The 12,996-nt window shown below is 41.9% G+C and overlaps 1 protein-coding gene across 1 annotated transcript in view; it reads right to left on the bottom strand.

Annotated features, from left to right (window-relative positions):
* Positions 1-8,541: 8,541 nt before the first annotated feature.
* MECR (mitochondrial trans-2-enoyl-CoA reductase) overlaps positions 8,542-12,996 on the bottom strand; it is a 55,498-nt gene continuing 51,043 nt past the window's right edge. The window contains exon 10 of the mRNA XM_073666056.1: positions 8,542-9,135. Coding sequence (XP_073522157.1) covers positions 8,972-9,135 — 164 coding nt within the window. The 3' untranslated portion in view covers positions 8,542-8,971. The remainder of the gene's footprint in view (positions 9,136-12,996) is intronic.

Below are 12,996 nucleotides of genomic sequence, written 5' to 3'. Positions count from 1 at the left end.
CTGTCTGAGGACTTGAGAAACCAAATTGTGAGAAGCATGAGCAATCTCAAGGCTACAAGTCCATCTCCAAAGACCTGAATGTTCCTGTGTCTTCCGTGCGCAGTGTCATCAAGAAGTTTAAAGCCCATGGCACTGTGGCTAACCTCCCTAGATGTGGACGGAAAAGAAAAATTGACGAGAGATTTCAGCGCAAGATTGTGCGGATGGTGGATAAAGAACCTCGACTAACATTCAATCAAGTTCAAGCTGCCCTGCAGTCTGAGGGTCCAACAGTGTCAACCCGTACTATCCGACGGCGTCTGAATGAAAAGGGAGTGTATGGTAGGATACCCAGGAAGACCCCACTTCTTACCCCGAGACTTAAAAAAGCCAGGCTGGAGTTTGCCAAAACTTACCTGAGAAAGCCTAAAACATTTTGGAAGAATGTTCTCTGGTCAGATGAGACAAAAGTAGAGCTTTTTGGCAAAAAGCATCAACATAGAGTGTACAGGGAAAAAAAAGAGGCATTCAAAGAAAAGAACACAGTTCCTACAGTCAAACATGGCGGAGGTTCCCTGATGTTTTGGGGTTGCTTTGCTGCCTCTGGCACTGGACTGCTTGACCGTGTGCATGGCATTATGAAGTCTGAAGACTACCAACAAATTTTGCAGCATAATGTAGGGCCCAGTGTGAGAAAGCTGGGTCTCCCTCAGAGGTCATGGTTCTTCCAGCAGGACAATGACCCAAAACACACTTCCAAAAGCACTATAAAACGGTTTGAGAGAAAGCACTGGAGACTTCTAAGGTGGCCAGCAATGAGTCCAGACATAAATCCCATAGGACACCTGTGGAGAGATCTCAAAATGGCAGTTTGGAGAAGGCACTCTTCAAATGTCAGGGACCTGGAGCAGTTTGCCAAAGAAGAATGGTCTACAATTCCAGCAGAGCATTGTAAGAAACTCATTGATGGTTACCGGAAGCGGTTGTTCGCAGTTATTTTGGCTAAAGGTTGTGCAACCAAGTATTAGGCTGAGGGTGCCAATACTTTTGTCTGGCCCATTTTTGGAGTTTTGTGTGAAATGATCAATGATTTGATTTTTACTTCATTCTCTTGTGTTTTTTCCTTGCAAGCAAATTAAATGAAGATAATAATACCAAAGAATTTGTGATTGCAATCATTTTCAGGAAGAAACTGAGTATTATCTGACAGAATTGCAGGGGTGCCAATACTTTTGACCACCACTGTATATTTCTATTTATCTAATCTATTTCTATCTATATAGGTATTCAAGAATATTTACTTTGAAAACCATCTTTAAATGGCATTGAGAATTACTCTATGTAAAAGCTAATGTTAAAATTCGCTTTGCATACAGATCGCATTCGCATGTCATATGGATGTAATTCGGATGCTAGGTGATAAAAATCGCAGTGTATTTAATAATCAAATACATCTACAGTAAGCTACTGTACTAATTATATATGTCACTGACACCTTTATATCTAAAAAATAAATAAATATATATATATATATATATATATATTATATATATATATATATATATATATAATCTATTCTATCCTGACATGTCCCGCTGTGATTTTACGGTACGCGGCTGATGAAATGTTGAGTTTTCAAGGAGATGGGTGCAAAAAAAAAAATCGGACAGCAGTTGCATGGCCCGAGTGCTGCGCGATTTTTCTTCTCTCACCCATTGACTTTCATTGGCAATTGCGATCCGAAATTAACATTCACTCGCGGCATGCTGTGATTTTTTTTCAGTCCGATCTCGATCAGATTCGAGCTGAAAAAAAAAATGAGCATAGAATAACATTGGTCCGAACGCCATCCGATTTTTATCGGATTGCATTCGTCCAATTTCATTGCAAGTGGGAGTGAGCCCTAAGGGTAAGCTCACATCTGCGAATATAAAGTAGGTGAGATTCTCAGCCAGAAAAGTTGGAGATTGTCATGTGATTTTTTTTGTGTCACCTAGCATCCGTATGTCATGCGAGTGTGCGTTTTTTTCTCACCTATCATTCGTATGATATGATTATGCAATCCATATGCAATGCGTTTTTAACATTAGCTTTTACATACAGTAATTCTCTGTCATTTTAAGCTAGTGTTCTAACTAATAAAACAATCTTACATACAGATATAGATAGATAGATGATAGATAGAAATAAATATGTCCGTGAGAAATATAATATAAATTGCTTGTGTTGTTTTCTGTACTTGTATTCAGGTAATAAATAAAAGAAAAAAAATGGTGTGGGGTCCCCTTTATTTTTATTAACCAGCTGAGGGAACGCAGACAGCTGAGAGCTGGTCCTAATAGTCTAGAAAGGGGGCAATAAACATGGAGCTTTCCAGGCTATTAATATCAGCTCACAGCTGTCTGCTTAGCCTTTACTGGTTATTAAAAAGGGGGAGAGCTCCAAAAAAAATGACGTGGGGTCCCCGCTTATCGTAATAACCAGCAAAGGTTAAGCTGTCAGCTGTGGGCTGATATTAATAGGCCTGGAAGGGGCCATGGATATTAGGCAGTGTGGCAGGTTCACTACCACTGCTATGTACAGACTACTGATGCAGGTAGGGTGGTAACTTGGAATGTCTCTGGTTCTATTGCTGTATTTTTGGATGTTTTCTGTGAGCAATTCCTTTAACAACATTTGAGGAGCTTGCTTCAGTCACCTAAAAAACTCCAGGGATTAGGTTTTCTTCTACGTTTAGAATATCTGATACTTGCTGATAAAACTAAATTTTACTCTTATTCCAACAGTTACACAAGAATTTCCTCTCATATGGCAATGGTGGTTGCAAATAGGTAAACAATTATCCTGTGGCAATAGTTTCATCCTATGGGGGGTGTTTTGGGGGTACATTCTAAACACTTCATATATGAAGGTAACCATCACTTAGTTGCACAAACATTGTTTTTTGGGAGGTAAAGAAGTTGTGGGGTTCTTTTTGTCAGTTTGCCTGGCATTGTGCAGTACCATGTTGCATATTGAGAATAGATGTCTACATGGGGTACATGGTGCGGGCTAAATTACAAATGTTAACCCTTGTCTGAGAACAGATCCACCGAAATCAACCATGTAGTCCACGTAATAGCTTCTTCCTTTACTTCTATTGGGTCTGATCATGCAATGAAAGGCTTAATATGATAGTAAATACTGTCCTATTACAAATGGGGGCAACCCTTTAGTTGTCTGAGTTATGGTCTGCTGCCACAGGGAATTTGTGAGGCAAGTGATTTTAATAATAGGATATAATCTCCCAATTAATATAAGTTGCACTCAATCATTGTAGGTGCATTAATTTAATAATTAATACATTTTATTGCAGGTTGTGGATTATTCCTTATGATTATACCTGGACAAACTCTGGCATACTTCACGTGCAGAAGTTCAAATCAAAGGCATATATCAACTACATAAGCATATATCGACAGAATATACATATTGTGATGTACATAGATACTGAATAAAACATGCTATAAAAAAACAAATCTTGTGTTTCTTCTTTAGACAAATTGATAATTGAACTGAAATAGTAACTTTAATTATGACACTGTTCACAGTAGGTTTCATTTGGTATAATGGATACCTTATGTAGGGAGGATTTAAGGGGCTGCTGCTCTGTTTATTTTTTTGTGCAGCCCGCTATAACTATGTTGTTCTTTTTGGTAGTTTTGTAATATATTAGGCAACGTCCACATGTTCAGTATTCGGTCAGTATTTTACATCAGTGTTTGTAAGCCAAAACCAGGAGTGGGTGAAAAAGCCCGCCCAGTAAGGTGTGACTCCAGAGAACAGGCAGAGTAGTCCAGAGAAATGGGATAGGGAGTCAGAGAAAACCCCACCCAGCGAAAGGCGGAACTGTGACAGGCCTCAAGTGGCGCCGGAGACAGCGCAATTTGTGGGTGGTGAGTCGGAGGGGAAATGATGTGAAAATAAGATGGCAGTGTGGGAGATATTGCTAGCGCAGAGTGAATCGCCGGAAGGGAAGATTGTTCGAGGATGGTTTAGCCAGCTGATGGCGAAGGCGGAAGAAGAGGTGAGGCTGGGTGGCCTGGCGGAGGTGACCAGGCCCTGAAGGAGAGCTAGAGGCCAGATGTGAGCCGAAGGTTGAGCCCTGACCATGGCTTGGTTCTTGGCCTGCTGAAGGACCAAGCAGCTGGAAGTCTTACTGGCTCAGTTGCTGGTGGGTTCTCCACCAACCCCGAAAGCAGTTCCCACCTCCGAGGGGGGAGACCACAGAGGTCGACAGAGGACTGGTAAGGAAAAACGGAGTGGGAAGGTGGAGAGGCCACGTTGTGCTCGTTGCACCTACTTAAGGGGATAGTTTAAAGTTTCTGCAAGGCCACATTTCAGCAGGACTAAGACCCATGTATCCGGGACTCACTGATGTTATAGCTAAGGATGGCTAAAGCTGTTTGTTTAAACCCCTGCTGGACTGAGGGAGACTGCAGCTGCAAAAGGGTTACACAGCCTTTGCTAAGGACTCAAGGGGGACAATGGACTGTGACCTTGGACAGAAAGGTGTACGCTTAAAGGGCAGAACTGTTGTGTTGGCTTGTGGGCCCTTGTAAAACGAGGCCAATGGTAACCAGAATGACTATTTCTGGGTTAAAGAGACTTGGACTATTGTGGTTCCAGGCTATTGTGGTTCCAGGGTCCTGACCAAGTGGGACCAGTTCCGTGTCACTCCGGAAAAGAGAAGGAGAAAGATGCCATCTGTGTTCCAGAGAAGAAAAGAATGAAGACATCATGTTGGTAAAAATATTACATTGTGTGGTATAGTACATTGGTGTCTTCCAGGTTTTCCAGATGGCCGGGAACAACTATCATTAAACAAGGAGTAAATGTAAGAAGATGGACATATCTCCCTGTTCTCCCTTAAAGATATCAGTGTATAATGTCATACGTTATTGTGATGTGGTGTATTGTAACATTTCGCACTGTACTGTGAGGAAGCTGAGTTCTGCCCAGCAACAGAGTTAAGTATTGGGACTGGCCCAGAGAGGGAGAGGCTATGTAGCAGGATCAGAGAAGAATTCCTGGTACTGACTCAGACAGGGCCTTGCTTGCAGCTAGTGCAGACTTTTGATCTGAGTGCTCAGCAAGGCCGCATGCAGTGGGAGTTCTGTGGCAAGAAAGAAGACCGGGACAGAGCATGATCCTGAGGAACATATCGAGACAGTGATGCATACAGAACGGTATTGCCAACTCAGAGGACTGCCCAAAGAGCAAAATATCCAAGTGAGAAGGGTCTGAAGAAGGTACACCTAGCAGTACAGCCCCGAGTAGCTTACAGCTCTTAAAGGTAAAGGGCCAGGACAGTATAGAACGTGAGATGAAGTGAGTGCCCCGGGCAGGAGTTCCCTAAGTGTCATAGAGCTTGAAGCGGAGTCCGGCCATATTGGCAAACCCTCTCCTCTACGAGTAGAATCAGACACGGAACTGCCGGGAGAGGAAATGACATTCAAGGTCTGTACTGTAGTGCTAAAGGAAAGGAGACCATTGGAGGCAGGAAAGTGTGAGGCCGAGGAACTAACGAAGCTGTGTATAGAAATGCTGCGTATTAATGAAGAAACATTTGAGCAGTTGTGTACTCTCTAACCTGTGTACATAGTTGCCACACAATGGCTGTTTAGTAAAGCATCGTTTGTTAAGAACTGGTGGTCTCCTTTCATGAACTGGCCAACATCAGTTCCTTGCCAGTCGAAGTCAACAACATCATGAGGCCTGCACGTGGGTACCAACCTTTAGACACAAGTCCACACACCCAGCCAGGACCCCCACCTTTATGTAACAAGCCAGGGAGCAAGAGACGAGCACCTCGCCCACGGCTACCGCCCCGCACCATGTTACAAGGATAGAAAAATAAAAAAATTATGACTGCTGGAAGAAGGGGAGGAAAAATAAAAAGTGCAAAAGTGAAAATTGGCGGTGGCGGAAAGGGGTTAAAAACTTGCAAGGACAGTAACTTGCTTGTTCCATTAAAATTAAAAGGAACCTTATTCAAAAAAAGTATTTGAAGTGGCTTTTAATGTTGATGATTTTGGAGTAAAATTCATATAAAAACTCTGCATGAAGATACCCTTACTATATGTTCACATACAGCATTTTTCCGTGGATTTTAGCGGAACACCAGAGTATTAGGCTGTGAGCCCATGATAAGTTTTTGACGCTGCGTATTTTCACTGCGTCTAAAAAAGCAACGTCTAACAGTTCCAGAATATTAGATAGGATATATAGAGATCTCATGCCCATTTGTGCTTCTTTTTTTTTTACTCAGCATAAACTGACCTGCGGTGCGCTTTTCAAATCCGTAACATGTATTTCTCTTGCGGTTATGCTGAGTTTTATGTGCGGATTTTCTGTACAGAATTGCATTAGAGGCGGAAAATTCACAGGTAAAAAAACAAACACTTGTTTTTGATGCGTTTCCGCCTCATCAAAAACTCACCAAATACTCATCGTGGAATTTAGACTTAATCAGGATAAATGCTGAGTACAATATGCTTGTTTTTACATGCTCGTCGTGATTGGCTTCCATTCATTTGAATGGATGAAATATGCTAAAAGAATTGAGATGCTGCAAATTTCAATAAATGCAAGGAATAAGTATGAATGAGATTCTAGAAATCTCAGTTGCTTTGCTTGTACTGTAAAATGCAGAGTTTTTTTTCTGCACCAAAAAACGTGCTGCAAAAACGTGCCACATATGATGCTTCCCTTAGCAAGACACATAGCCGATAAAAGAAAGGATATATTTTGACTTAATTAAAATAGAAGCTTCACGTTATCTTCCAAGGAAATGCTTTCATAAACAAATATCCATTATTATTTCAGGCCATATTACATTGAGAAGCTCTTCAGGCTGACGATACAGAGACTCTGAACAATGCTTTTCCTAACCCCAGAGACGAGCTTTACCAATGCCTGATGATTAATCTGCTCTCTGATTCCACTCTATGCCCTGCAGAATGTTACTGTTGATTTTGTTCTTTTCCCTACACAGTAATACCATTTCTATTTCTCATTGTTACGCACACGCCTGATTCAACAAGCTATTGGCTTATCAGTGTACTGTACAGAGACTTTTCCTGGCTATGCTTCGGTGAATCAGTAGTACTTTTGTTAATCTGGGTATTGCACTTGGCCTGTTTTTTGACTAAATGTTTGCTTCACTAGCTTTCCCTCATCCCTTTGAAATGATTCCATGTATTGCACTTTAATCTTATAAATTATGGATTATACATAGATACTGTTTGGAGTTACAGCCTGCAAGTTAGTCCAAGCTGTAAAATATTATTAGCTGTCACTTGTGCGGTGTGCCGGGCCATGATGTTTAAAGCATGACACACCAAGAAGAGACAAAAACTGCAGCAATAAAAACGCATGTCAAAAACCCACTCAGAAACACAATGGAAAACACAAGTAACCTAATTAAAAATCTGCAACATCAAAACCTCATCACAGGAACGTAGTCTTACAAGTATTTTCTTTTTTTATTGCCATTTAATATGGAAACAAACTTAAAGGGGTTTTTCCACAAACAAAATACATTTTAATTAAATCTTAAGAGAAAGACCACATGACTGGAGCATTGGGTATTTCCTCACGGACAGGGGCATACATAGAAATCATAGCGTTCCATAGAAAAAAAAATTCTAATTGGGCCCCCTCCTCCCCAAAAAATACATAATATATTCGGTGGAGTCACAGAAGAGCATATCTCACAACTTTACAGCCCATACAAAGTAATTTTCCTCCTACTGAAACTTCTAGACTTCCCTTTAACTAGCCCCATAAAATATGATGCCAACAAAAGTACCCCCCAAACACAATATGGTACCCCCAGAGTGAATTCCTCCACAGTACACTCCACATGGACGGTATGATGACCCTACTGTACCCCACCTCAACTCCCATGGCAAAGTATGGTGACCCCCAACACAGTATAATGGGCCTCCATACAGAATAATGGGCCCCACATAGTCCTCCATACAGAATAATGGGCCCCACATAGTGCTCCATACAGTATAATTGCCCCACATAGTGCTCCATATGGCGTCGTGGACCAAATATAATCACCAAGGGCCAGATTTAGAGTTTTACACGTATGATCTATACCGTGAAGTACAGATAGCGGGCAAAAGCGGCACTAACAAAAAAAAATTAAAAAAAATGAGCATGTCCCTTTAACTACTAAGGGTTTCCACCTCTCAAGTGGTTAAAAGAGGTGGCATAAGACAGAAAGATGGCTACTCTTAGTAAGCACCTGTACACACCAGTTTTCTGTTTGGAAGAGACTGTCAGTCATCTGATATTTGCAGGAAAAAAAAACACAGCAAAAATGCTTGTGAAGGTAGCCCAAGATCTCTTGGACTGACAGTCACAGTTCAGGTATTACAATGTAATACTTAAAACTATGTGAACTGATATCAACTCAGTTTAAAAAATATAGTTTCAGATGCCCGTCCATTATAAGGTCTATACCCTGGTAGTGTGGATCTTAAGTGTAAATAGTAAAAACATCACAAATTGTTATTCTTTTCATCTGTTTTATTTACAGGAATATATGTCATCTAAGTGCAGCAGTTCACTGTGCAAGTTTTTCACATTGTATACAGATGTAGAGATCTTGCACATGTAAGCCTGGAATACACAGCACACATTTCTGCTCAGCAATGCTGTGTACGTTGTCCGCCCTGATACAAGCATGGATGGATTAGACCTCAAGGAACGGATAACACATTATCACTTACTCAATAGTTTGGGATGTTCTCATGAAGCATTATATACAGACAGGTGAAATAAAACTCATTTACACGGTCACATTTCATCTATTAAATTCTACATTTCACAGACTGTTTACAGACAAAAATATATATATATCTATAAATATACATAGTCTCGACAGGGATGTTCGGATCTCGGTCATATTACATGTGCAAAGAAATACACTTCCTGATTACATAATTAAGATCTGTTTCCGGGAAAGGAAAGGAGTCTGTGCGTCACGCAGTGCTTGGGAAAAATCCTCCAGGGGCCATTCAGTGCAGGGGGGAGGAAGCAGCTTCCCTCTGCACATTAAATCACACAGATCCCGGATCATTTTGGTAATTTCTTCCCGATCTATACAAAACAAACAAAAAAACATAACAATTAAGATTAACCTCCTTGCTCTCAAATGGATTTTTACAACACTAACAGATTCAGGATCATGCAACTTTTATATATGGAAGGTTCCAAATTATCAGGAATTTCTACATACACCAAAGGAACTAATCCTGCTTTGCATCTTACGGCTGATTACCATAATCCAACCAAATGCAGAACATATTGACAGCTATTTAGGCATACTAAGGAGCGAGCCTTGTAGAGTGTCAGGGACTCCATGCCATTTAACCAGAGAATGTGTCTTCAGAAAGTGACCTATGGTTTAATTCAGGTTTTTGTGTTAAATATGGACAGTCTGTGGTGCAATGTTGGTGGATGGAGCGAGACATGATGTCCGAGATGTGCTCAATCGGATTCAGTTCTTGGGGATGGGCGGGCCAGTCCATAGCTTCAATGCCTTCATCTTGCAGGAACTGCTGACACACTCCAGCCACATGAGGTCTGGCATTGTCCTGCATTAGGAGGAACCCAGGGCCAACCGCACCAGCATATGGTCTCACAAGGGGTCTGAGGATCTCATCTCGGTACCTAATGGCAGTCAGGCTACCTCTGGTGAGCACATGGAGGGCTGTGCGGCCCTCCAAAGAAATGCCACCCCCACACCATTACTGACCCACTGCCAAACCGGTCATGCTAAAGGATGTTGCAGGCAGCAGATCGCTTTCCACGGCGTCTCCAGACTTTGTCACGTCTGTCACATGTGCCCAGTGTGAACCTGCTTTCATCTGTGAAGAGCACATGGCGCCAGTGGCGACTTTGCCAATCCTGGTGTTCTGTGGCAAATGCCAAGCATCCTGACTGTGTTGGGCTGTGAGCACAACCCCCATCATGGAGTCGATTTCTAACAGTTTGTGCAGACACATGCACATTTGTGGCCTGCTGGAGGGCATTTTACAGGGCTCTTCCTTGCACAAAGGCGGAGGTAGCGGTCCTGCTGCTGGGTTGTTGCCCTCCTATGCCCCCTCCACGTCTCGTGGTGTACTGGCCTGTCTCCTGGTAGCGCCTCCAGCCCCTGGACACTACGCTGACAGACACAGCAAACCTTCTTGCCACAGCTCCCTTTCATGTGCCATCCTGAATGAGCTGCACTACTTGAGCAACTTCTGCGGGTTGTAGAGTCCGTCTCATGCTACCACGAGTGTGAAAGCACAACCAACATTCAAAAGTGACCAAAACATCAGCCAGAAAGCATTGGTACTGAGATGTGGTCTGTGGTCCCCACCTGCAGAATCACTCCTTTATTATGTGTGTCTTGATATTTGCCAATAATTTCCATCTATTGTCTATTCCATTTGCACAACAGCATGTGAAATTGATTTGTCAATCAGTGTTGCTTCCTAAGTGGACAGTTTGATTTCACAGAAGTTTGATTTACTTGGAGTTATATTCTGTTGTGTAAGTGCTCCCTTTATTTTTTTGAGCAGTGTAAAAACTATGAATTAACACATGTGGAATTATATACTTAACAAAAAAGTGTGAAACAACTGAAAATATGTCTTATATTCTAGGTTCTTCAAAGTAGCCACCTTTTGCTTTGATGACTGCTTTGCACACTCTTGGAATTCTCTTGATGAGCTTCAAGAGGTAGTCACCAGAAATGGTCTTCCAACAATCTTGAAGGAGTTCCCAGAGATGCTTAGCACGTGTTGGCCCTTTTGCCTTCACTCTGCGGTCCAGCTCACCCCAAACCATCTTGACTGGGTTCAGGTCTGGTGACTGGAGGTCAGGTCATCTGGCGTAGCACCCCATCACTCTCCTTCTTGGTCAAATAGCCCTTACACAGCCTGGAGGTGTGTTTGGGGTCATTGTCCTGTTGAAAAATAAATGATGGTCCAACTAAACGCAAACCGGATGGAATAGCATGCCGCTGCAAGATGCTGTGGTAGCCATGCTGGTTCAATATGCCTTCAATTTTGAATAAATCCCCAACAGTCTCACCAGCAAAGCACCCCCACACCTCTTCCTCCATGCTTCACGGTGGGAACCAGGCATGTAGAGTTGGAACCAAAGATCTCAAATTTGGACTCATCAGACCAAAGCACAGATTTCCACTGGTCTAATGTCCATTCCTTGTGTTCTTTAGCCCAAACAAGTCTCTTCTGCTTGTTGCCTGTCCTTAGCAGTGGTTTCCTAGCAGCTATTTTACCATGAAGGCCTGCTGCACAAAGTCTCCTCTTAACAGTTGTTGTAGAGATGTGTCTGTTGCTAGAACTCTGTGTGGCATTGATCTGGGTCTCTAATCTGAGCTGCTGTTAACCTGCGATTTCTGAGGCTGGTGACTTGGATAAACTTATCCTCAGAAGCGGAGGCGACTCTTGGTCTTCCCTTTCCTGGGGCGGTCCTCATGTGAGCCAGTTTCTTTGTAGCACATGATGGTTTTTGCAACTGCACTTGGGGACACTTTCAAAGTTTTCCCAATTTTTCGGACTGACTGACCTTCATTTCTTAAAGTAATGATGGCCACTCGTTTTTCTTTACTTAGAATTTGTATTATGGCAAGAAAAAAGCAGCCAACAGTCTATTCAGTAGGACTATCAGCTGTGTATCCACCAGACTTCTGCACAACACAACTGATGGTCCCAACCCCATTTATAAAGCAAGAAATCCCACTTATTAAACCTGACAGGGCACACCTGTAAAGTGAAAACCATTTCTGGTGACTACCTCTTGAAGCTCATCAAGAGAATGCCAAGAGTGTGTAAAGCAGTCATCAAAGCAAAAGGTGGCTACTTTGAAGAACCTAGAATATAAGACATATTTTCAGTTGTTTCACACTTTTTTGTTAAGTATATAATTCCACATGTGTTAATTCATAGTTTTGATGCCTTCAGTGTGAATGTACAATTTTCATAGTCATGAAAATACAGAAAAATCTTTAAATGAGAAGGTGTGTCCAAACTTTTGGTCTGTACTAAATAAACACACACGCACAAAAACACACAAAAGTTTACATAACCTGGGATAATTTTTCCAAATGACCCTGATCACAAGTACACATACCATGGTGCTTTTGGCCTGATAAAATGCACAGAATTTTACACACGTATATTTATATATATACACCGTGAAGAAAATAATTGCTTCATCCCTTGCTGTTTTTGTAAGTTTGCCCACTGACAAAGACATGAACAGTCTATAATTTTAAGGGTAGGTAGATTTTAACACAGATAGAATATCCAAAAAAAAAAAAAAAATCAAGAAAATCACATTATATAAATTAGATAAATTTATTTGCATTTTGCATTGAGAAATCAGTATTTGATCCCCTACAAACCATTATGAGTTCTGGCTCCTACAGACCAGTTAGACGCTCCTAATCAACTCGTTACCTGCATTAAAGACAGCTGTCTTACATAGACACCTGTATAAAAGACTCCTGTCCACAGACTCAATTAATCAGTCAGACTCTAACCTCTACAACATGGGCAAGACCAAAGCGCTTTCTAAGGATGTCAAAGACAAGATCATAGACCTGCAAAAAGCTGGAATGGGCTACAAAACCATAAGTAAGATGCTGGGTGGGAAGGAGACAACTGTTGGGGCAATAGTAAGAAAATGGAAGAAATACAAAATGACTGTCAATCGACATCGATTTGGGGCACCATGCAAAATCTCACCTCGTGGGGTATCCTTGATCATGAGGAAGGTGAGAGATCAGCCTAAAACTACATGGGGGGAACTTGTTAATGATCTCAAGGCAGCTGGGACCACAGTCACCAAGAAAACCATTGGTAACACATTACGCCTTAAAGGCTTAAAATCCTGCAGTGCCCGCAAGGTCCCCCTGCTCAAGAAGGCACATGTGCAGGCCCGTCT

The sequence above is a fragment of the Phyllobates terribilis genome, unplaced genomic scaffold (assembly GCF_046119375.1).
Source record: "Phyllobates terribilis strain yellow unplaced genomic scaffold, ASM4611937v1 Scaffold_2__4_contigs__length_985480577, whole genome shotgun sequence".
NCBI lineage: Eukaryota > Metazoa > Chordata > Amphibia > Anura > Dendrobatidae > Phyllobates > Phyllobates terribilis.
Note: the sequence above shows the minus strand (reverse complement) of the source record. Positions and strands in the feature narration are given on the sequence as shown.